The following is a 24274-nucleotide window of genomic DNA, read 5'->3' as shown; positions in this document are numbered from 1 at the left end:
TCATCTAGTGAGATACTGTAATGATTCTGTCCTCAGCAGTCAGTATCATCCTTGTTAATGATTCACAGAAGGATAAGGGACAGATGAATGACATTGCTTGGCATCATTCTGTTGGGAGAAATTACTTTCAGATAGACAAAAAGAGAGTGAAAAGCAGTACTTAAAACTGTATTTATGGGATGGGAGGGGAAGAAGCAACTGTGTTTAGGTGTGTATATTCCACAGAAGAAAGAAAACTAGAATAGTGCTGCTTGAAAAAGACCTACAGGTGATAGATGATTTTGTAATGTTATCATGCAAAGCTATGGTTTCTTGATACTTTTACAAAATCAGCCTTAGGATTTAAAATGAAATCCATTAAGTCAGTGACAGTTCATATTGACTTGAATGTAGCCATATTTTTACAAAATTTTGTGAAATATTTAAAAATATTTCTTATTTTCCAGAAGAGGGTGTAAAGGCATGTAAGAAACTGTTTTTTCAGGCTTTCCTTTAACTGTGTTCTAGTATACCTTCATTAGAATTCTTCTCTACAGCTCTAGTGAATGTTCTTCAAGAGGCAAACAAAATTACATTTTATTCTTCACTTTAAAGCTGTATGCCACCGGATACGGAGCAGGTGGTAGGCTTGGAATTGGAGGAACAGAGTCAGTTTCTACTCCAACTTTACTGGAATCCATTCAACACGTGTTTATAAAGAAAGTTGCGGTGAACTCAGGAGGAAAGCACTGTTTGGCATTGTCTTCTGAGGGAGAAGTTTATTCTTGGGGTGAAGCAGAAGATGGTAAACTTGGTCATGGAAACCGAAGGTAAGTAACACTTTGAAACATTATCTTTAAAAGCTATTAACGGATACTTATTATAGTTGCTATGTATTTGAAGTCGTGTATGAGTACTGCCTATATGTAGAAGTCAGTGTTAAGTAGTGATGTGGAAATGTAAATTTTTAAATTGGAGAACCACAAAATATTTTTCAGACAAACAGTTACTCTAATTTCTGTAGTTAGATACTGTGTTCTAACGCATCTGTGGATGCTAAAGTCCAGTGGCTTTGCTTTGGGATCTGTCTTGTAGGTATGTGGAACTTCAAGGCACTTCAGGGAGCAAAACTGCCATTCTGCTTCTGATCTCCACATGCATTGTTGCCTACGCTAAAGGAGAAGTTCTGTTGCGTTAAAAATAACAATATTCTGATCCAAAAAGGAAAAGGAATGCTGAAGTCCATGGGGGGCAACAGTACATTTTATGCTAGAAATTTTGATAATGTATCTTAAATTGGACTGATTTTCCAGGGTAAATGCTTAGCTTTGACTAGATTTTAATGGAAGTTTTTGTAGTTTCGGCTTACCTGTAATGCTGTATGGTAAAATACTTATAGCTTTTATAGGCCTCTAAAAATATTTCTGAATGACTAATTAAACTTAAATCTTTAGGATATTAAGCAAATACTCAGTTATTTTAGGTGTCCTCGTACTCATTTTAAAAACCTCTCTCCATACATTGGTGAACGTGAATGGTCTATTCTAGAAGTTTTGTCAAGACAAATATTTTCATTTCAGCCCTTGTGATCGTCCTCGCGTAATTGAATCCCTGAGAGGTATAGAAGTGGTTGACATTGCTGCTGGGGGAGCACACAGCGCATGTATTACAGCCGCAGGAGACCTTTTTACATGGGGAAAGGGGAGATATGGACGCCTTGGGCATGGAGATAGTGAGGACCAACTAAAACCTAAACTGGTAAGAAACCTTTGGAGTTCTATACAGCCTTAGTCCAGTTCTTACCTTCTGATTCGTAACTTTTTGCATTTCTGCATGTAAAGACTGAAAGGACAAAATGGTGGCATGTATTTGTAAGAAATGAACAGTTGCTTTAGAAAACAGGAATGGATTGGAAGAATAAAGTGAAAGTGGAGCTGCAAAACTTTGCTAGAGGTCACTAAACAGCTTATAAGGAATTTGTTTTAGAGAAGACTTAAAGAAAACCTCAAATCAAACATCCCACCCCCCAGTAAGTAAATTCCACCCCTTCACAGGAGTAGTTTGCACTGAAAGTAACAAGTGAACTCCTCATCCACTGGGTCCCTTCATTGCTTACTTCCTGGAAAATATACCAGTGAGATAGATATAGATATATATACACAGTGATATATATATATACACACACATACAGTGCTATACAGTGATAGCCACTTAGTCACTTGCAAACTGCTTTTTTCCTGACATAATAGTTATACTCTTAATTCTCAGGATTGAATACTGAGATGTTACTGATGTATATACTAAATTAATAAGAATTTAACCTAAGTAATTATGAAGTATTTAATTGCTAGTTGCTAAAGAAATTTGAGTTAAACAATTATTGATGAAGAAGATAGCTGTTTCCATTTGTTTCTTAAGTGGTAAATCCGAGAACTTGGACAGTATTGAATGTAGGAAGAATGAGTACACTGATTAACTGACGAGTTGTAATTCAGACTGTTGTACTCCTGTGAACTAGACTGTAAGAGCTTTAAGTTAGAATAGAGGTATTAAGAAAACTGCCCTGCCTTTGAAATGAGAGTTCATTTTGCTACCTGTGTTCTCTTGCTGAAAATACAGCAAAGAATAAGATTACATTAGTTGAATCAAACTGGATGTTAGTTTGTCATTTTTATTCATAGGTCTGTGCATATATTTCTATTCATGCAAGCATTAACTTTTTTCAGTGCTTGAATTTGTGGGACAAGGTATCACACATTCTTAGTCCAGTTTGGGACCTTATCACCTGTATCCAGATGTTCTCGTTCCCCTGCCCCCAAAAAACAAGGTCTACCCGCCTTTCGTATACATCTTTATACATCTTTCCCCCCACCATGTTCTTGGTTAGTATGAAAATAGATAATCTGTAGATGAACTGAAGTATGTGAAGTTCTATGCCGCTGTGGATGATGGGTTGTGCTACCTATAATCTTATTTCAAGTAGGGGTGAGGATGGGGGGATGTGATATATGTGGGTCACCATCCTTTTAATTTGTGAATCCAAATCTCATGCTTTATCACTAGATGGCAGCATTTCAAAAGATGTTGATTAAATTCAGATTATGATGCAAGTGCTAGAAAATTGTAAACTAGTAAAAGAGTATTTGAAAATAAGACTCTCTTTTTCTTACTGTATACAGTACTCACCCAGAGAGCCAGAAATTATTTAAACAGAATATAGTCTTTGATAACCTCACATGTTTTGTATGAATTGTTTTCCCTGACCTTTTAGGTCAAAAAAATTTAACTAGTTCACCAATTAAAAGGAATAATCCAGTATTTAAAAACACGTAGTTAGTTTTCATCTTGCTGGTTAGAAAAGAGCAAAGCCCTTTGACTTGCCTTTATTTGCTTGTTCTTGTGGTGTTTCAGACTTGTACTTCCAGTGAAACACCTCTCCAAGTTGGGTTTGTCATCTTTTCTGAAACTAAATGACCGAGTCTTTTATTGTGAACAAAAATGGGTGCTTTCTTTACAGGTGGAAGCTCTCCAGGGCTACCGTGTGATTGACATAGCCTGTGGCAGTGGAGATGCACAGACACTGTGCCTGACTGATGATGATACAGTCTGGTCCTGGGGTGATGGAGATTATGGAAAACTTGGGAGAGGAGGCAGTGATGGTTGTAAAGTACCAATGAAGGTATTTGAATGTAATTTTTCATTGTTTTAGAAACCATGAGGTTGATGTAGAAAGCTGAAGACAGATTTGTCAATATGTGCAAACTTCCACCCATCTGGGGACATCAGGATTCTTCTGATTGTTGTTAAGAACGAACTTTGTAGGCTCTAATGACGAGTCTTTAAATTTTGTGCTGACTGTTAAGTTGCACTTCAAGGTTTTTTCTTTGGAGAACATTGGTTCTGGCAATGTTTCTCATTTTGATTTGGGTTCCTGTCAAAACAGATATTGCCAAGAAATCTTCATATTTCCTTGTGTTAATAAATTTCCATAGTACTGCTAAAGTCATAACTTCATTCCAGAAAGGGGTATCAATTGATATTGATGATGTATCACAATATGAAAAGAGCTTGTTTATGTTTTATCAATCAGTCCCATAGGGTTGATGGTAAAGTGGCATAAGGATCTACACTGAATAAATAGGAATATTGCCAAGAAATCTTCATATTTCCTTGTGTTAATAAATTTCCATAGTACTGCTAAAGTCATAACTTCATTCCAGAAAGGGGTATCAATTGATATTGATGATGTATCACAATATGAAAAGAGCTTGTTTATGTTTTATCAATCAGTCCCATAGGGTTGATGGTAAAGTGGCATAAGGATCTACACTGAATAAATAGGGAGAGTGTACTGGAGGTTTAAATAATTTTACTATGTCAGCAGAATCACATCCATGTCATACAAGCTAGGGATGATTAATGTTGAGTATTTTCAGACAGAGCCTTACCGTTTCTACTGAGGAGCAATTGCTGAGTAACTATTGGCAAAACATATTAGAGATTATCTTCAACAGTTTGCCAAATCTGAGCTTCTTTTTAATATTTAAGTAGTAAATGGTAGAAAGATGAAAGGAGTAGCATTCTGCTAACTGATCTACATACACATTTTAATTTATAAATACACATATTGACACTTACACACTTCCACCTTATATTTTACTTAAGACAGTGCAGCCTATGAAACTATAGCCTCCTTAATTAACTTTTATTTAATTTGATACTATTTTCCTAGATTGATTCCCTCACAGGCCTTGGAGTGGTTAAAGTAGAATGTGGATCACAATTTTCTGTGGCTCTTACCAAATCTGGAGCAGTATATACGTGGTAAGTATTTTGTATTAGTTATTTTGACAGTGTTAGATGTAACCTTGTCTGCAACAGGTATTCGTGTTACACTGCCTTCACTGTTTTGACACCCTCCCCCCCCCCCACCCAAACACTTTTTAAAGTTCCTCTGTCTTGATTAGTAATAAAATCTACCACTTTGGGGAACATTTTATAGTGCTATTTGAATGAAAAATCAAAGTATTTTGTCTTGGAGACCTAAGCACAGAGTTGTCATTCCAGGCATTGACCGCTGCAAGATGCAGAAGTTCCAAGGAGGTCAGTAGAAGTATAAGCCTGAAGTGTCATGCAGGGTGCAAGATGATAGCATAAATAACATTATGTTACCAAAACTGTGTCTAGCTTGTGGTGGTGGTAGTCTGAGAATTTTATTTTAGTTCATTGTTTTATTCTTCCTAGGCCATTCAAAATTTTGTAGTTTAAACTACTACTTAAGTGTTTGAAAAGACTAAACAAAATACCTTCCCAACATCTGCCCCTTTATTTGCATGGCATTAGAGATATCCTTAAACTGTACAAAGTTCCAGTCTCTGAGGTCAGTAAACGTACTGTTTTTGCAGATGAATGCTTCTAATACTTGATCCTTTTAAGAGGAAAAAAAACCAAACAACCCCCTGCAAAAGTGCTATAAGGACCTACATAGAAGAAGTAGGAACAGCATATTGGAGGTTTAAGAATTTTTAATATACCAGCAGAATCACATCCATGTCATACGAGCTAGGGATGATTAATGTTGAATATTTGGGGAATATTTTGATATTGGACTGTTTATGAATACATCTACAGGCCAAATATCAGACAGAGGCTGTCATTCCATTTTTTTCCACAATTAAAACACAGTTTTGAAATGTTTTACCTTCTCTGTGCAGGGGCAAAGGAGATTATCATCGGTTAGGCCATGGATCTGATGACCATGTTAGAAGACCACGACAAGTACAGGGACTGCAAGGAAAGAAAGTCATTGCAATTGCTACTGGGTCTTTGCACTGTGTTTGCTGCACTGAAGATGGTATAAAAATCAAATAATTTACTTAGTTCTCAGTACTGAATTTGAAAAAAATGAAACTTTATTTTTTAGTGAGCTGTTGGTAGGGTGTCCTTGCTAAAATTGCTGGTCCTCTATGTGCATGGACATATTTTGTGTTTGCAGATGTTGCATATTTCTTGAGCAGCAAGCTTGTCATTGATTTTAAAATGATCACATAAAACCAACTGAAGGTTTTTAATTAATAAAAAGTAGTTTAAGTTTCATAAATGCTGATAGTCAAAGAAAAATATAGAGCCCTAAAAGTAATACAGATTGGTTCAAGAAAAATATAGAGCCCTAAAACTAATTACAGATTGGTCAAGCAGTAGAATGAATGGATTGGGCTTTTTTTTTTACAGGGTCTTCTGAGCAAGTTTAGCTTGCTAAATGAAGCACTGCACAAACAATATTGCTTCTTACAGAGCAGGTTGAGGTATTGAATATTCTTTGTAGCAGACTCACTCTCACATTTAATTACCAAGTCTGCACAATAACTGAGTGTTTTATAGGTGCTAGTGAAATAGGATATAGCTGCAGAAGATGAATGCTCAGAAACAAGGTTGCTGTTCTACAGGTATTTTCCAATTATCTTGCAACAGTAAGCATCCATTTTAATGTCCTCTCTAGTAACACAACCTATTATAGGATCTTTTCTTTTGTCTCATACAAAATGTTAAGTCTTTTCTAATTCTTTTTTTTAATATCAGCTTTTTTTGCTATGAAACTATCAAATACAGGCTGGTTTTGGTGTATCTGTTGTTACTCTTCTGCTCCACCATTTCCTCCTGTTCTGGAACAGAACTTTTAAGTTATATGAACTATGAGGAAATAAATGCATCTTATACTAGCTGCTCTACATAGACCATGGGCCTAACCGTGTCGTTCAAGATTTATCTGCACTAGATAGTGGATTTCAGGATGGCCATCAGTCCTAGAAATCTTGATTACAGTCCAAAGCCTCATTCGGTTAAATGATTTATAAATGCTAATTAAAAAAAAAAGGCAAAAAGCTTCTATCTTAGCTTCAGGACAATTAATTATTTTTATTGATTTAGGGGAAGTGTATACATGGGGAGATAATGATGAAGGGCAGCTTGGAGATGGAACAACTAATGCCATCCAAAGGCCACGCTTGGTTGCAGCACTTCAGGGTAAAAAGATCAACAGAGTAGCCTGTGGCTCAGCACATACTTTAGCTTGGTCAACCAGTAAACCTGCTAATGCTGGCAAGCTCCCTACACAGGTAATATTTTTGGCTTATTGTGTTCAGATTTTAAACATACTTAGTATGCTTATTGCTGATCTTTCAGTAGACTTACTTCCTTTCTAAATCCCTGCATAAGCTCAGTGCGCTTTGATTTGACTTCAAGTTTGAGCCAGTTACTTTGTTTTACTTCCGTATTTCCAAAGAAGGATTCCAATTTTCTGAGGTGAGAAAACCTCTTCATTCAGTTGTTAACCCAATGCAGAACAGTAACTCAGTTTGCAAATTGGCAGGAATTTTAGATCTGTATTCCAGGTATGAAAATCTTATGCCTTCCAAGGGAGTTCTTCCTTGCTTGCTTTACGTTGAGAAGATTGTTTTTTGAATATTCTGTCTTTCAGCTATAATGCCTGGGTGTAGCGATGATGGGATGTAAAATGTGTCTATTTATGGATAAAGAGAATTGTAAAATATGGAATAGCAAGAACAGTCTGACTGTCATGTTTCTAATACTTGTTTCAGTTTAAATGGATACTATTAGTATCTTTTATAAACAACTCAACTCGGTGTATTAAGTTTTGACAGTGTGAATAAGCAAGTATCTGAATCTCTATCTAATACAAATTTACCTACAAATCTTGTAAATTGTTGTCCTGTTTAATAAAATAAAGCGTATAATAATTCTAAATTACATTTGGATATCATTGCCTTATCATAGGTTCCTATGGAGTATAATCACCTGCAGGAAATTCCCATCATTTCATTGAGAAACAGGCTTCTGCTGTTGCATCACATTTCTGAACTCTTCTGTCCTTGCATTCCAATGTTTGATCTTGAAGGAAGACTTGATGAAACTGGCCAAGGACCCTCAGTTGGGTTTGACACGTTACGGGGAATACTGATATCACAGGGAAAGGTATTTATCAGAATATTTTTAAGGGATGGATTTGTAACTGTAAGTGAAACCTACTGTTTAAACTGTTTCTGAAGAAAATAGAACTATGTATCTCAATTTGTTCTGTAAGTTGTATATCAAATATTTGCATTCTGATTATGCAAACTTCCTTCTTTGTGAATGTGTTCTTTTTATTATGTTTTCCTCAGTTGTTCATCATAGCGCTTTTGTGTGTTGATCTTGAAAATAACTTACACTGTAAATCTTCAGTTTGTAGTATAGTCGAATTCTTCTAGAGTATTCAGTAGATGCTATCCTGGAAAAAAAAGTAAGATAGGTACGAAATGGTCATTGTCTGCTTTTTGTGTTTCAGTTGTCATGATCAGGTGATACACTAGTTGATCCAAAGCTCTATGCAGGTACAAACTTGTTCTAGACTGGGCTAAAAGTGAAGACAGAATACCTAGGAGTTCAATCTCAAATCAGTAAAGAAAGTGGATTTTTATAGTTGTAAGTAAAGTCAGTCATGAGAAAATCTAGGTAATTATAATGCTTCAAGGTTACAACATCTATTCAAAACTTCAGGTATGGAAAGCCTTTAAAAACATGACTTACCTTCAGTATGATCATCAGTTTTGGATCTGAATTTTCTCACTGTCGTAGTAAGTTGTCTAACAAAAAATGATAACCTTATATAAACAGACAAAATCTGCTGGGAGATACATTTGAAAAGAGAAGCAGTGAAGTTTCCGTCTGCAGTGCTGTTCTTAAATAAGACACATGGCCTGTAACTAGACTCCTTAGGATGTATTGTCTCAAGGTCTCTTTCTCTAGTGTGGTAGAGCAATCCAGCAGAATACATGCTTCACAGACCAAGAGAAGATCACACATTTTTCATCAAAACCTAAATTGGAAAAAAGGAAAGGATAATCCTAGCTATTCTGTTCATGACACTTTTATAGGACGCTTTTAGGACGAGAGGAAATGGCCTCCAGTTGCGCCAGGGGAGGTGTAGATTGGACATGAAGAAAAATGTCTTTCCTGAAAGAGTGGTTAAACATTGGAACAGGCTGCCCAGGGAAGTGGTGGAGTCCCCATCCCTGGAAGTATTTAAAAGACGTGTAGATGAGGCGCTTAGGGACATGGTTTAGTAGGCATGGTGGTGTTGGGTTGACGGTTGGACTCGATGATCTTAGAGGTCTTTTCCAACCTTAATGATTCTATGATTCTATGGTATGTTAGTGCTATTAATAGGGAGTCTTTAGGTATATGATGTTAAGTATAGGAATGGGTGTGCAGGAGGCACATTCAGCATAATTTACTTCAAGAGTCTGCAGAACAGTTACAGAAAGGCTCCAGACAGAAGATAAAATGTGGTATCAGGCATATTTTATGTCAAAAGCATTCAACAGTGACACCAGAAGTTGCGATGCCATATTCATATCTCGGCATTTAAGTCAGGCTTACCTTCAGAGATTCTAAAGACTTAAAAATCTAATCTTTTTAAAGCTTGCTTGACACTGACAGTATAAAATTTGATTCAAATATTTAGCGAGAGAACCTCAGATACTTGAATTTGCATGAAAAGTTTATTTTTTATTTTTATTTGTTGTTTATTTATTGACTTCTGTAGCAAAATGATCTCATCTTTGGCTTTTTTGATTGTTTTTCTCTGACATTAATTATTCTCCATATATATATATTTTATTTTGGTATAAACTAATTTATACCTGCACTCAGTGGCATGTTGGTTGCTTAGTAATAACTGAATCTGGGTGCACTACAACCTTTCAAGCCATCAGTTTGAGTGATACAGGAGAGACTTTCTTCTTTACTTTTTTAGTATCCCGACTATTACAGACTTGAATTGTATTAGCACAAATAACACGATCCTTAACTAACTTTAAGATAAAGCACAGCTTTATCTTCTGTTGCTTTTGTTTATTTTTAGTATTCCAAAAGCATTTGATGCTTGTTTCCATTTCTTCTAAAGAAAGACTCAGAGGTGTTACGCCTTTTCTAGTGTTTTTTGATGTACTCAGGACAGTATTGCAGCATCAGTTTCTCTGTTCTGCTGAAGAGTCTTTTTTTTTTTCCTGAGTTGAACTAAGTATGTGTTTATCTGTGAAATATGTGCAGCTTTCTTACTTGATTGCAGTTCTGCCACTATCTTAATTTTTTCGATTTTGCTTTTTTAGGAGGCAGCTTTCAGAAAAGTTGTGCAAGCAACTATGGTGAGAGACCGTCAGCATGGGCCAGTTGTAGAGCTCAACAGAATACAGGTATCTTAAGCTGAAGTTTTGATTTTAGTATCTGTATGTTTAGCCCACAGTATTAGGGTAAATGATTTAGACTCTAAGGAGCAAAATATGTCCTGGTTGACAAAGGACCGATTTTTCAAAACTCACTACATTAGATAATTTAAGAGAGTAGTGATTCTGATGCCTTTCTTACCTTTCTAAATGGTCAGATGAATTATTCAGCTGTTGCTTTCATAACAGAGAACATGAAGGAAAAAAAAAAAGGCAAGGAAAAAAACCCCAACCCTTGATATAATTAAAAATCAGGCTGATAAACTCGTCCTTTGCTGGTCATCACATGTGGTCATATTGATTGCAGAACTCTTTAATACAAAAGGGCTTTTTTCCTTATCATTGACGTTAGAAAATGTAATGTGCCTTAGGCCAGATATGTCTTTTTTTTCATAACTATTTCTGTAACATAGAATAGTAAAACATTGTTTTCGTTTAAATGGACTGAAGCCTGGTTTTACAGAGTCCTCGTGCATTTCTTTCCAGTAGTGGTGGCTTTCTTTTTTTTGTATATTGTAAAAAGTAAGAAAACCTACTCTTTGTAAGGTTAGAATGGAGAAATTGTGAAAATTTTGACTAATTAGTCTTCTCTTAGTGAACAGAAGTACATCCTGTTGTGGCTGGACCCTGTTTCTGCTCCTTTGCCATTTTCTATGGGCACTTAAAATTTCTTGTGGTAACGTTATGTGATTAAAATGTGTTGTTTTAGTTTATTATTTGGGAAGTTGAAGCTGAAGAGAGTGCCAGTGATTTTTCTAGTTACTTTTTTGTGTGTGTGTGTGAGAATTCAGAAAGTCCAGTGAAGCAGTGCAAGTATTTAACTTTAAACAGGAAACTAGTGAGTAGGTTTTGGGCTCATTTCCTAGTGTTCTCCTTCTACTGTTGAGTTTAAGATAGGCTTTCTCTTGTATTCCAGTTCGTTGCTTGAATCTGTCTTGAACTCTAGAAAAGAGGTGGTTGCTGCAGGGCTTCCCTTCTTCATAGCTTCTGGGGGAAATGAAATACTGCTGTAACACAAGTCTGTCCTAAATTTAGCAAAGTGAAGGCTAAAAAAGACCATGTTCATAATCTGGCCTGATTATACAGTACCAAGTACAGGTCACAATTTCTTGAGTTAGCTTTTGCAGAGAATGAAAATGTGGATTCTTAAACTGTTTGATCCTTTATAATATTTAATTGAAAATTCAAAGCTGCTTTACATAGTCTCAAACAGCTAATTGTCAATGTTAAGAATTTTCATCTTATTTGCAGTTGTGAGTTCAACTTCAGCTAGGCTTTAAGATCCCTTTGCTTTCAGAAGACTCTTCTTACACTTTATATATTATATGGTGCAGTCAATTCACTTCATCGTCTTCCTTTGTATAAAATAAACAGATGAGTTTTTAATTTAAAGTTGTTTTCCAGATACTGACTTGTTTTTTAAAATACTTCCTCAGCTTGCCTTGTTGTTCAGTGGTTTCTTTGGAAGAAGAACTGGACATAACAGCTGTCTAACTTGCAGCATAAAAGCAGGCCAAACACTACTCCCTTGTCCTGCAGTCAAGTTTTACATGGACCAGATTCCTTTAGAGTAGATCACATTCATCTTACATACTGCTTGGCCCTGGATCTTTTCTGTTGGGAGCCTTGTGATAGTAGGACACAGTAGTTTTATGTAGTTTTCTTGCTCAAGGTGTGTGAAATACAATGTGATGGCTGTACTGCAACTCACCCAAGTGCCAGCCTGGTATTTATATAGCATAAAATTGAGGGTAGATGTTTTATGCTTTGAGGTGTAGCATGAGGGCAAGCTTGAATGCACAGAGACAATTAGGGACACTGTTGGAGGACTGCGCAGGGCAGAAGAAACCAATCTTGATGCAGTTTTATCCATATTATTTTTTGGGAATGGTCGTTACGTGAAATGTTCCAAAACAGCACCTGGGCCTTGTTCTGGAAAGGCGTAATAGAAGTAGTTGAGGACTGAGCCAGGAAGTGAACTAACAGTTACATGTCTAGACAGGGCTCCAGTGCTCAAGTTTACTTACTGACCCTCTTACTAGCAGATCAGATTTACCTAGTATTTAAGTACCGGTGTAGCTCATGCGGTGTCAAATGGACAGTGTGTTATGACCTATAGGCAGACACATTTATAATGCTGTTAAATCATATCTTGCCTTTAGATGAAAGAGATTATCACACCAGTTGAAAGGCATTTCGTCCTTTTAAAAGGGAAACAGATTTCGGTTATTAAGGCAGGAATGTAATATTGCAAAGGATCTCCTGGTTCAATGTTCTCTACTGTCACGGGAGGAATGTCACACTTACGGATATATGAAATCCTACTTTAAGAATAGTTTCTTCCTCTTCACTAGGGCTCCTTATTAAACGTGGGTTACAGAAATCTCACTAGCATGATGTTTAAAAATGATCTGATCTTAAAGTAGGCATAGCATATCAATGAATGAATTATTTGTTCTTTTGTGAGTGTTATACTTCAGTTTAAATAACGTTCCTCCTTCCTGGTTATTGTCTTCTCCCTTATCAAATGTGCTTTTAAAGAACACTCATTTCATGACAGCCTTCATTTTCCTACACTGATCAGGCTAAGCTTTTTTTGTCTGCTTGTGTAGAATAGTCTTTCTCTACTCCTCATCTTTTTATATGGTATTTTTTCTGTAGCATTTCAGTTTAAGCATAGATAACTGAAACCTCAAGGTACAGGTGAAACTGTGTCTGTGCTCTTGTAATTATCACACTAATACTTCTCTGCCTCTTCTGGAGATTGATATCATGACATATCCTTGAATTGTGTTTGTTTCCTTCATAGATCTGTCTTCTATGTTAAGAGTACATATTTCTCTTTCTTAGCTGATTCCAACTAATAAGCTGTCACCTTTTTGTGAACTTTTTTATTAGTCTCTGAGTTCATGGCTTTATGTACTACATTTCTCCCAAGTTCTGGTGGGCTGGAGAGAGTCCCACAGGATGGCCAGTATTTCAGTGGGTACTCTCAGGCTGCTTGAGACAAATATAAAATTTTGTGATTCAGAGGAAGAACTGAAATTTTGGTCGTCTTCACTTCAAAATGCTTTAACCAGATTACAGATTGACTTGAGTGCCTCTCCCCCTTCGTTGTGGTGGTTCTGCTCACAACAAGTGATTATTCACTGGGGCAAGTTCTTGAACCTGATTCTTCCACACTTCACTGTATGCTGCTTTTGAGCTGCTGCATTTCTCTCTGGTCCAAGAAAAGTTGGTTTTCCACAAGCTGATAACCTTCTGATGGCAGACTGTTTTATGAAAATCCTTCTTGGGCTCTAATAAACATATTACCTTGTTTTATGCTAAAAAGTTACCTCATCAGCAAGAAGGCTGGAACTGTATTTTAAAAACTTGAGATACTGCATAATCTGGGTTTAATAAGGCATGTATTCAGTGAGGGCTATATCTGACCCTATTCAGCCTATTCAGTAAAATACATTTCACAGGATACTTACGTCTCTAAAGGGGATGATTTGGAAACATGAGCAAGATGCTGTGCTCCAGACCTCTACAATAAAAAGCTAAACTGCTTGTGATGGATTGTGGCCTAAACATATTTGTATGAATTTTTGCCGTTTTTCAGTGAAGTGTATTTACTCTTTGCTAATAACCTAATAAATTTTAATATGGGCATCTGTCTTTGTCAGCAGGCAATATATTAAGGTGCTGGCAGAAATGCCAATAATCCTTCGTGGCGTTCTTACATTGCTTTGTTAAAAGTCAAATTGTAACCATTCCTGCCTCTAAATGATCAGATTAAATGAAAGTTTTGTGTTGCTAGTGAATAAATACTAAACTAGATGTATAATACCAAATGTGCATGCCATCCTATTCAGTTCAGGCAGGATTACTTGCCTTTTTATTGTCACTTGATTAATTTGTATTTTAGGTCTGAGGTTTGAAAAAACAGTGAATTAACTACTGCTTTCATAGACCTTCTACTCATACTTTCCTCTTTTTAAGAGAAGACTCAGTGATTTCTCAACTTAAAATTTTCTGGGCATCCAAATGTCTTAGAAATCCATTGTATTAAACCCAGCTTGTGTTGATACAGAACATCTTACACATGAGGAGGACTTGAGTGTGTCAGCCTTTTAATAAAACCTGAAAGAAATCTGGTGGATGTTTTATCCAAAGCGTCAGAAGTATGCCGCATCAGAACAACTGGATTTTGAGATGTGCTGTAGCTTGGAGTGGGACCAAATACAGATTAGTGGGATGAGTCTGGGTTATTTCTGAATGAACAATCTTACAGATACAGGTGAACTATGTGCACTGTAGGAGTCCCTTTGCAGTCAGGGCAGGTTGAGAATATAAATTTCAGAACACCAAGGGGGAAAAAAATATTTTGGGTTTCTCCAGCCTTCTGTTTACTTTCCATTTCTTTCCCCTCTATACTGGTGAAATGCTTTTTGTATTCTTAGCCACTTTGTGTGCATCTCTTGCAGCAAAATACGTCGGATTTTCCTTGCATTCCATTTCTTACGGATCTTTATCAAATCTTAAAATACGCTTTTTCTGTAGGTACCTAAGAAACACATTACTCTGTGTGTGTATATACATATGTATTTTGGTAGTGCTTACTCATTTTTAGAGGCTCCTAGTAAGTATCACAGATGCATATTTAAATACTATCATTAATGAATATAAGAAAAACATGTATTCAGTTTTCTGGCCAACAACACAGCCTCTGATCTGTCTTATGTATGAAAAACTTACCCATATTTGACAATCAAATGTATGAGTAGAGATAGGATGCATTAACTAAGTGGATTGCAATCCAGAAAAACTGAATTTACCAAGGCATTGGCTGCTTCTTCAGAAATAGGGGAAGAAAACTTTATCAACAAATTTTATCATTGATACCCCTCTGTCTTTCCATTTTCCTTTAAAGATGAACAGATATAATGCTGAGTAGAGACAGATGAACAATGAACTGTTTGAAATTAAAAATAAGTAAGGTATTGGTGGTTGGGAGAACGTAAAATTCCTTATCTAGGGAAGAAAGCCCACAGGGTTGTTAACTGGTAAGAATCATTCTGTCTAACTGCAATGAACACACCTATTGTTTTTGCATGTTTCCAGCTCTAATAGTAAAATTACTAAGGCCTAATCAGCCTCCAAATTTTTAGTTTCATTTAAAAAAAAATCACCACCATCATTGTGGTCAGCTGTGTTTGAACTAAGATTGTCTCAAGTAGTTATATCTATATCAGGTCATAGAAATTACCTAGAACAATCATTCAGCATTGTCAGGTCAGTTCAAGACATGTAGTGGAAGCATCTAGATAACCAGATACTGTTTTTCATGTTTGTGCCAATCCAAGCATTAGTTGAAAAATTTCTTCTGTTACAGAGGCGCTGGAATTTGCAGTGCTTATAAATGGTGATAATTGTAGTAATCACTGACAGTTAAACAGCTATGTCACAGAGATAGGACCTATTGCAGAAGTTTCTGTGCAGCCTATCCTGGAACCAGTAACTTTTTCTCCTTAGTGTTTAGGTATGTCCTATTTTTATGTCAGAAACAAGCTGACAAAGTATGGGCTGGATGAGCAGGCAGTGAGGCGGGTTGAAATCTGGCTGAACGGCTGGGTCAACAGGGTGGTGATCAGTAGCATGAAGTCTAGTTGGAGGCCAGTAACTAGCCGTGTACCCCAGGGGCCAATACTGGGTCCAGTCCTGGTCAACATCTTCATTAATGATCTAGATGATGGGGCAGAGTGTACCCTTGGCAAGTTTGCCGATGATACAAAACTGGGAGGAGTGGATAGTATGCCAGAGGGTCGTGCTGCCATCTAGGTCCTGCAGCTGGGGAGAACAACCCCAGGCACCGGTACAGGCTGGACAGGCCACCCAGCTGCAAAGAAGTTGGCAGAAAAAGACCTGTGGGTCCCGGTGGACACCAAGTTGAACACGAGCCAGCAATGTGCCCTTGCTGCAAAGAAGGCTAATGGTCTCCTGGGCTGCACTAGGGGGAGTGTTGTCAGCACCTCAAGGGAGGTGATCCTTCCCCTCTGTACAGCTGAATAGCACTGGTGAGGCCACACCTGGAGTGCTGGGTCCAGTTCTGGGTTCCCCAGTACAAAAGAGACATGGACATACTGGAGAGAGTCCAACAGAGGGCCACGAAGATGATTAAGGGACTGGAGGAAAGGCTGAGAGAGCTGGGACTGCTTAGACTTGAGAAGAGAAAGCTCAGGGGGCATATCATTAATGTATATTTTTGCATATGTGAAGGGAGGGTGCAAAGAAGAGGGAGCCAGGCTCCTTTCAGTGGTCCCCAGTGGCAGGACCAGAGGCAATGGGCACAAACTGAAACACAGGAGGTTCCCTCTGACCATCAGGAAACACTTTTTTCCTGTGAGGGTGACCAAGCACTGGCACAGGCTGCCCAGAGAGGTTGTGGAGTCTCTATTCTTGGAGATATTTAAAAGCCATCTGGACATGGTCCTGGGCAGCTGGCTCTAGGTGGCCCTGCTTGATCAGGGGAGTTGGACCAGATGATCTCCGGAGGTCCCTTCTGACCTCAACCATCATGTGATTCTGAAATAGTTCTGGGCTCCTAATAGCCTGAGATTTTAAGTGCTTTCATCCTCCTGGAGAGGATAGGGATATGTAATAGAAGTCTGTGATACCTGTATCTAGGTATGGATATTAGAAGGTACTGAAAAATACTGTAGTGCTGTAATTTGAAATTTGGTTCTTTCTCTGTATATGTCACATATGTACAAGATACACTGTAGACCTCTGCAAATGTTTCACTGAACACATTAGTATTTTAGAAACACTAATCTTACGGTCTGATCTGCACAGTGATGCCAGCTGAAATATGTTCTTACAGTGACTTTTTATAACGTGCTTACTCAATAGGTAAAACGTTCTAGGAGTAAAGGAGGACTGGCTGGGCCTGATGGTACAAAGTCAGTGTTTGGACAGATGTGTGCTAAAATGAGTTCCTTTAGCCCTGATAGCCTTCTGCTTCCTCATCGTGTTTGGAAAGTCAAGTTTGTTGGTAAGGATTCTCCACCTCCCCACCTGTTTTGAACTTAATTTTACAGTTTTCTTCAGATTTACTTCTTTGGAGGACCTGAAGGAAGGAAGGGATATAGGAAAACAATGTATGTGTGTAGGCAGAGGAAGGTGCTTAAAATGTTAGGAAGCAAAAAAGCCTTTTTAAATTTTTTTATAAAACCCCTCAATATTAGTGGAAATGTGTCTGTAATTGTCCTCAAATTCTGGGGGCAACCCTTGCTTACAACAAACATTCTGCAAAACCTAAACCTGTTTTCAGCTGTCTGAGTTGGTAAATAATTCTGGCTAGCTGGTTTTACTGGTAGGGTTGTTTTTACAATTCAAATATCACTTTGAGCTTTTTGATGAAAAATATTTTAGATTGAAGAGCCATTCTATCTACTATATGTAAGATATATAAAATATAGCTACTTTAAAACTTTCTTTGGAATTGCGTTACTTTGACTTTCTTTTTCTACCTCTTTTATTTTGATTAGTGTATAACACAAAAATGTTAGTTACGCTCTGGCAAAATACTATTTTTGACACTGAGATATTGTATAATCTTCTAAATAGTATGATTTACAATGAACTGGAAATATCCAAATATAAAGCGAAACATAAAGGGTTTTCGTATGAACAGATATGACAGTGCAGCTTTTAGCTATCACCCCTGTGGAAGGAAATACAGTTTTTTTCAATTCTTCATTTATTTTTAAAAGAACGTTTTAATTTTGAGCCTTTTTTCTTCTCCAAGGTGAATCTGTGGATGATTGCGGTGGAGGTTATAGTGAATCAATAGCAGAAATGTGCGAGGAGCTTCAGAATGGGCTAACCCCTCTGTTAATTGTGACACCAAATGGAAGAGATGAATCTGGAGCAAACAGAGATTGTTTCCTATTAAATCCTGCTGCCAAGTCCCTCTTGCATATGAACATGTTTCGTTTTCTTGGTAATTTCGTAGCAACATTGTGACATTCTGTTTGAATTACATGGTCAGAATACTGGGAATCTAACAAAAAAATTGAAAAATACTATGTTTAAACTTACAGGTGTACTTTTGGGCATTGCTATCCGGACTGGCAGCCCTCTGAGCCTCAACCTGGCTGAGCCAGTGTGGAAACAGCTTGCAGGAATGAACCTAACAATTGCTGATCTCAGTGAGGTAAGTATGAAGTTTCTGAGTAGGATATAACTTACAGAAGACAAGCAGACTGTAGCATAAATTTTTCTCCAGTGGTTGGCTTCCCTGGTTTCTATGTATTTGTATTTTGACTGGCCTTTTATATTTTGAGCCAGTATGTAAGGATGACTTGTACTCACTGTTAAAACCGTAAATTTACAAGTCGTTCCAAAAGTAGTCAAATATGCTATTTGAATTCTAGAGCATTCTCAAATCTTCTCATGGGTTTGACTACACAAATGTTTGTGGTCGAACTCCTACTTTCCAGTAGACCTTTCTGTAGCTGTTACTGTCTGTTGTGCCAAGATGCAGTAACTGATTGGGTGCACACGCCTACACTGTTTTGAAGTAAAAGAAAATTAGTTCAGGCTACTACTGAGGATAGTTCGTGCCCACGTACTGAACATCACAAACTTTCAATTTCTGTTTACTGAGCTCAGTAAATGTGGAGTAAGAGTTAAGTCTTTGTTACAAAGAAGAGTTCCTTCCCAAATACTGTCACGTAGAAATGTACTTACTGTAAAAGCTTTGAGTCATTTACTTGTCAGTAAGGGGAATCCTTTTGTACCAAAACCAGCACTGGACTTTAAAAACGTAATCACATCTACAAGCTTTAAATCCATTTTCTTACATAATACAGTTTCTTGGCAAATGCTCCCCAAAAGGATTGAAATCTAGAACACATGCGCCCTCCCACATCCCAGCATAATGAAATTTTGTGTAAAATACTAAGGCATTTTATGGCTTTGAAATTCAGTTAGAGAGATTATGGTCAGACATTTGACAATGCTTTTGGTAGATGACATATGATGCACTGCTTTTGGTATGCAAGAGATGGTGTTGTATAGTGCTAATAAACTGACTTTAATTTGGGCTTGTTACTTCCAAAAGGTTGATAAAGATTTTATTCCTGGGCTTATGTACATTCGAGACAATGAAGCTACTTCAGAAGAGTTTGAAGCTATGAGCCTCCCATTCACTGTGCCTAATGCAAGTGGTCAAGATATTCAGTTGAGTTCCAAGTATACCCATATTACACTGGATAATAGAGCTGAGTATGTGAGGCTGGCAATAAACTACAGGTTTGTTGAACAAGTCATTCAAATTATTGACATGAATAAGCATTTTCTTTTAAAAATATATAAAAGCTTTTAAACAATATACTACTTTAACCTCTTATGTACAAGTATTTTAATATTTTCATGTAATTACAGTGTTGATTTTCTGATTTCTTTTAATCTCTCCAAGGAGAAAAGATTGAACTTAATTCTTAGGAAACAAAATTAACTAGCAGGTATGGCTCTAGATTTTAATAGCTGTCCTGACAGAGCAGTTTTGGCAGCCAGTTTTACAGGTGGAGAAATGCTCCATCCATCTAGTTCTTCCTATGCGATAAAGTAGCAGGCTTGATCATTAAGTTCTTTGTGAATAGGGCTTGGATTTAGTACTACTGCTCCCACAGTTTTTCATATCATCAGTTGTAGTCAAGAACAGTCCCAGATGAATTCTTATTATATTCTTATCTAAGTTGGAATACATAAAATAAAATGTTCATTCCCTGGACAGCATAAAGTAAGTCTGACACGTATGTGCGGACAAGTAAATTTACCCTCAGGTGCCAAAAGCGGAACATTGCACTGAAATCAGTGGGAAATAATTGTTCAGTATTTGAGAAGACAGGCCTTTGGTTACTTAAATACCTAGATAGCTAATCTAGACAAGTACATCTAAGAAGCAACCGCAGGCATCTTGTTACGTGGAGCACTGGGCCTGGTGCCTATTGAACTATGGACATTTAGATAATTTGGACGAGAAACTCATTCATAGTTGTTTTATTCTCTCCGCCGTAGTTAACTGTTGTACCAAGAGTGCTTGAGCAAGACTGTATCATCACTATATACTTGCTTATTAGTTTGTAGTTATACTGCCAACAACTACTTAAATTATGGTCTTGGTGTTTTGTTGTTGGTTTTTTTTGTTGTTTGTTTGGGGTTCTTTGTATAAATGGTTATGAACCAATGCTTAAACCTATTTTTGACAGCAGAGAGGAATTTCATTTGGAATGGATAAACGATATGTCTACAAAAAATGTTATATTCCTTTGAAGAAATGGGTTTGTTCTTTTGCCAGTTCTGCCATCCTCAAAGGACATGAGCAATTCTAAAAAATTTTACAGTTAAAAGTCCTGTGGGAGAAACATTTAAATGTTTAGATTAAGTATCAAGTTTTTTAATCATATGAAGACCTTGAGAGAAAAACTAGCACCTGAATAGAATCCATGTGAAAAAGTAGATGCATAAGACCATGTTTGTCCTGACATTTTTGTTTATTTGATAACAATAACAAACATGTTTGTGATAACAAACCTGAGGACAGGACTTGTCAATGATGTGAATCTGCTCTGGAGAGCTCTGTAAAACATCTCAGAAATTATTTGACAGGGAAAAAAAAAAAAGCAAAACACAAATCATGGGTGGCAGCAGAAGCAGCAGAGTGTTAGACTTATCTGTGTCTGTCTTGAAATACAGTAACTCCTGTCCTCAGACATCATGGTTTAGTTCAGACCCATTTTTCTTTTACCGTAATGTCTGTCTAGTGTTGGGAATGTTTGAGGGCAGAGTTTCAAAGCACAGCCATTCTTTTCCCAAGAGCATATTGTTTCCAAATGGGATATTGGTTTGTTCTTGCCAGGCACAGCACATGAATAATGCTGGAGATAAAATATCCTAAACATTGGGAGGTATCTCTCCAATACTGAGCTTGCTGTGCAATATGAATTGGTGTAGAAACTGGTATAAGTCAAGTATCTTGTGTGACAAATGTTTATTAATGTTCCTTGGCACATAGCTGGAGACTTGAGGAGAATGGTTAAAGTTTCCTTGGTATTACAGTAATTGCTAGAAATAATTGCTAGAAATGGCATTCATAGAAACTCTGAAAATGTGTCTCTGCAGACTTCATGAATTTGACGAACAAGTTGCAGCAGTTCGTGAGGGGATGGCCCGTGTTGTTCCAGTTCCTCTGCTTTCGCTATTTACGGGATATGAACTGGAAACTATGGTATCAATTTCTGTTTTGCTACTCTGTCAGACTAACTTGGAGTGAGATTCTCACTTATATCTTATAATCCAAAACCCACATTAAATACTATTTACAATGCTCGCTCGGTGATTGCGAACATTTTGTCCAAGGAAAGACTAGAAAATGTTTAATTGCCCTCTTGGTGTTAATAAGGTTATTTTTATATAGCTGAGCAGTGATGTAATGAATTATTTCTGGAAGAAACAAACAAACAAAGCCGAAAAAACCTACAAAACAGGCACCTAGGAGGTGAATTGGAAATATTCGTCCCAAGTAAAATGTTTAATTCTTTATGTGATTCAGGAATATGAAAGAAGGTTCATTATTGTCCCGTGGTGGGAAGATGTATATTTAGTAGTATTGTAATAGGAGACTGTGCACAGCACTTCAAATATTTGAATGTTCATTTTGTCAGTGTAAAAGCTGATTAAATATTTTAAAGGAATGGGGGAACAAATCGCCTGTAATTGATTTGATCAGACTTTTGTAGCCTATCACTATATTTTATTTTTCAGGTATGTGGAAGCCCAGATATTCCACTTCACCTTCTGAAATCTGTAGCGACTTACAAAGGCATTGAACCAACTGCTTCCTTGATACAGTGGTTCTGGGAAGTGATGGAATCCTTCTCCAATACAGAGCGATCTCTCTTCCTGCGTTTCGTTTGGGGCAGAACAAGGCTGCCCAGGACTATTGCAGACTTTAGAGGGAGGGACTTTGTTATTCAGGTAAGGTGTGTGGGATGGGGTGTGGGATATTTATTTTAAAAAGCTGGTAGTGGAGAAGTAGTAGCATGACGTCACAAGAGAACAGGCGGATTTCATTAAACTGTTTATGCAACATTACATTGTAGATTCGACCGTGCAACAGAGACCTATAATGTGTATAAATATTTTTCTCTCTTGACTTGAGCAAGTGGATATTCGTTTCATTTCCCATCCATTTGCTTCTCTGGATTTTGATAGTTTTCTACTGTCAGTCATCAGCTGTTTTTGCTGGCATTTATTTAGCATTTCATTCAGCTCAGTAATCATTTCAGCTAAATTAAAAAAACACAATCTTCAAATCATATTTTTGGTATTTGCTGAAGTAACATAATCCTTTTTAGATTGTTCCTAACCACATATTCATAATCGAAGCAGCTCATATATGTCTGCTTTTATTTATTTACTTAGTGTAGGGAAAATGGATTTGGTCTTTTCATTGTTCTTTTAAGAAACCTCAGCATCAGAATCACAAATTTAACATGCTGTTAAAAAAATTCTCAAGTATTATTCTGATATGTATTTGTGGTTTGGACAGTGAACCAGAATATTATGCTTTTTGTTTTCAACAGGTATTGGATAAATACAATCCTCCAGACCACTTCCTTCCTGAGTCATACACTTGCTTCTTTCTCCTGAAGCTGCCCAGGTATTCCTGTAAGCAAGTACTAGAGGAAAAACTGAAGTATGCCATTCACTTCTGCAAGTCTATAGACACTGATGATTATGCCCGGATAGCGCTGACAGGAGAGCCAGCGGCGGATGACAGTAGTGATGATTCTGATAATGAAGATGCAGATTCTTTTGCTTCAGATTCTACGCAGGACTACTTAACAGGACATTAAAAAAATAATATAAGGGGTAGTTGTCGCAAGCACTGAGGCAAAACGCCAAAATGACAATGAAGCCAAGGACAGTTTAGGTCTCAGAATATAGAGTGCGTAGTCAGAGGGATGGTAATCTTCGGAACATGGGGGAAGTGTGTTTGCTACTCACAGTAGGAATTAAGGGTTACAACCTAAACCATCAGCTTAGAATAAATGGCACAGTATGTGGGCATTTAACATTTATTTTAAGAGCTGAAAGTGGCCCCCCATAATGCTGCACTACATTTAGAACCTTTGTGTTTACTGAAGTGTTGTAAATGTTTATATAAAGATGGTAGTGCAGCATCCAAAAGGCACTGAAGCCTTCAAATTGTGGGTGCAATAGGTTTTTTTTCATATTAAGTGTTGTGTTCTGTGCATCTTCTTGATTGTATATTGGAAATACTGTGCAACAACTGAATAGTATTATAAATATTTCAATTAACTTTACTAGAAGTTTGTTAAAAATTTTTGAACATTGAATTAACATTATTCCTTGAAATTCTTCTATAGATAATAAAAATGGCCAATAGTTTCACCTCCACCCCTGGTTTGTATATTTTAGCTTATGCATTATTTATCTCAAATTTGATACCTTTCTGTGAACAGCATCATAATTCTTATCATGGAAAGTGTACTGTATATAATTTGTGCCATGTAAATGCAAAAGTTATAATTTCCCTCCGAATAAAAGTTCTGCCACAGAAAAAAATAGTATGTGGTTTTCAATGGTAGTGCAGCTGTTACGTGGGATGAACCGCTCTGCTAAGAAATGTTTCTGCAACTTACAGCTGTTGACCAAACGTTGCTGGTGCTGCTCCACCAATATGTAGCTATAGTAGGTGCATTGCCATAGGCAGAACATGAGCTATAGTAAACTCAGAGCAAGTCTGCACGCCACGTTGCTGGTAGCGATTAGGTACACTTTGTTTATGCAGTTGTTCCTAATGCTACTGTTGTCAGTAATGGTAAATTTGTTCTTGGACACCTGGGAAAAAACTTGCTTTTGAGGAAGTGTAAGGGACACGTGTCTTCAAGTGCCTGAACGTGAGTAGAAGAGTGTGACGACAGTCGTATAAC

At 37.1% G+C, this 24274-nt stretch overlaps 1 protein-coding gene across 1 annotated transcript in view; it reads left to right on the top strand.

The window, feature by feature from the left end:
* HERC2 (HECT and RLD domain containing E3 ubiquitin protein ligase 2) overlaps positions 1-23906 on the top strand; it is a 118285-nt gene extending 94379 nt beyond the window's left edge. The window contains exons 77-91 of the mRNA XM_009281370.1: positions 595-809; positions 1560-1737; positions 3497-3658; positions 4712-4803; positions 5694-5833; positions 6907-7094; positions 7774-7971; positions 10149-10232; positions 17160-17301; positions 18058-18252; positions 18353-18465; positions 19375-19565; positions 21438-21543; positions 22080-22292; positions 22901-23906. Coding sequence (XP_009279645.1) covers positions 595-809; positions 1560-1737; positions 3497-3658; positions 4712-4803; positions 5694-5833; positions 6907-7094; positions 7774-7971; positions 10149-10232; positions 17160-17301; positions 18058-18252; positions 18353-18465; positions 19375-19565; positions 21438-21543; positions 22080-22292; positions 22901-23173 — 2490 coding nt within the window. The 3' untranslated portion in view covers positions 23174-23906. The remainder of the gene's footprint in view (positions 1-594; positions 810-1559; positions 1738-3496; positions 3659-4711; positions 4804-5693; positions 5834-6906; positions 7095-7773; positions 7972-10148; positions 10233-17159; positions 17302-18057; positions 18253-18352; positions 18466-19374; positions 19566-21437; positions 21544-22079; positions 22293-22900) is intronic.
* The last annotated feature ends 368 nt before the right edge of the window (positions 23907-24274 follow it).

Source organism: Aptenodytes forsteri, unplaced genomic scaffold (assembly GCF_000699145.1).
Source record: "Aptenodytes forsteri isolate BGI_AS27 unplaced genomic scaffold, ASM69914v1 Scaffold212, whole genome shotgun sequence".
Classification (NCBI taxonomy): Eukaryota; Metazoa; Chordata; class Aves; order Sphenisciformes; family Spheniscidae; genus Aptenodytes; species Aptenodytes forsteri.
The sequence above is the reverse complement of the archived record's forward strand: the minus strand, read 5'-3'. Positions and strand labels throughout refer to the sequence as shown.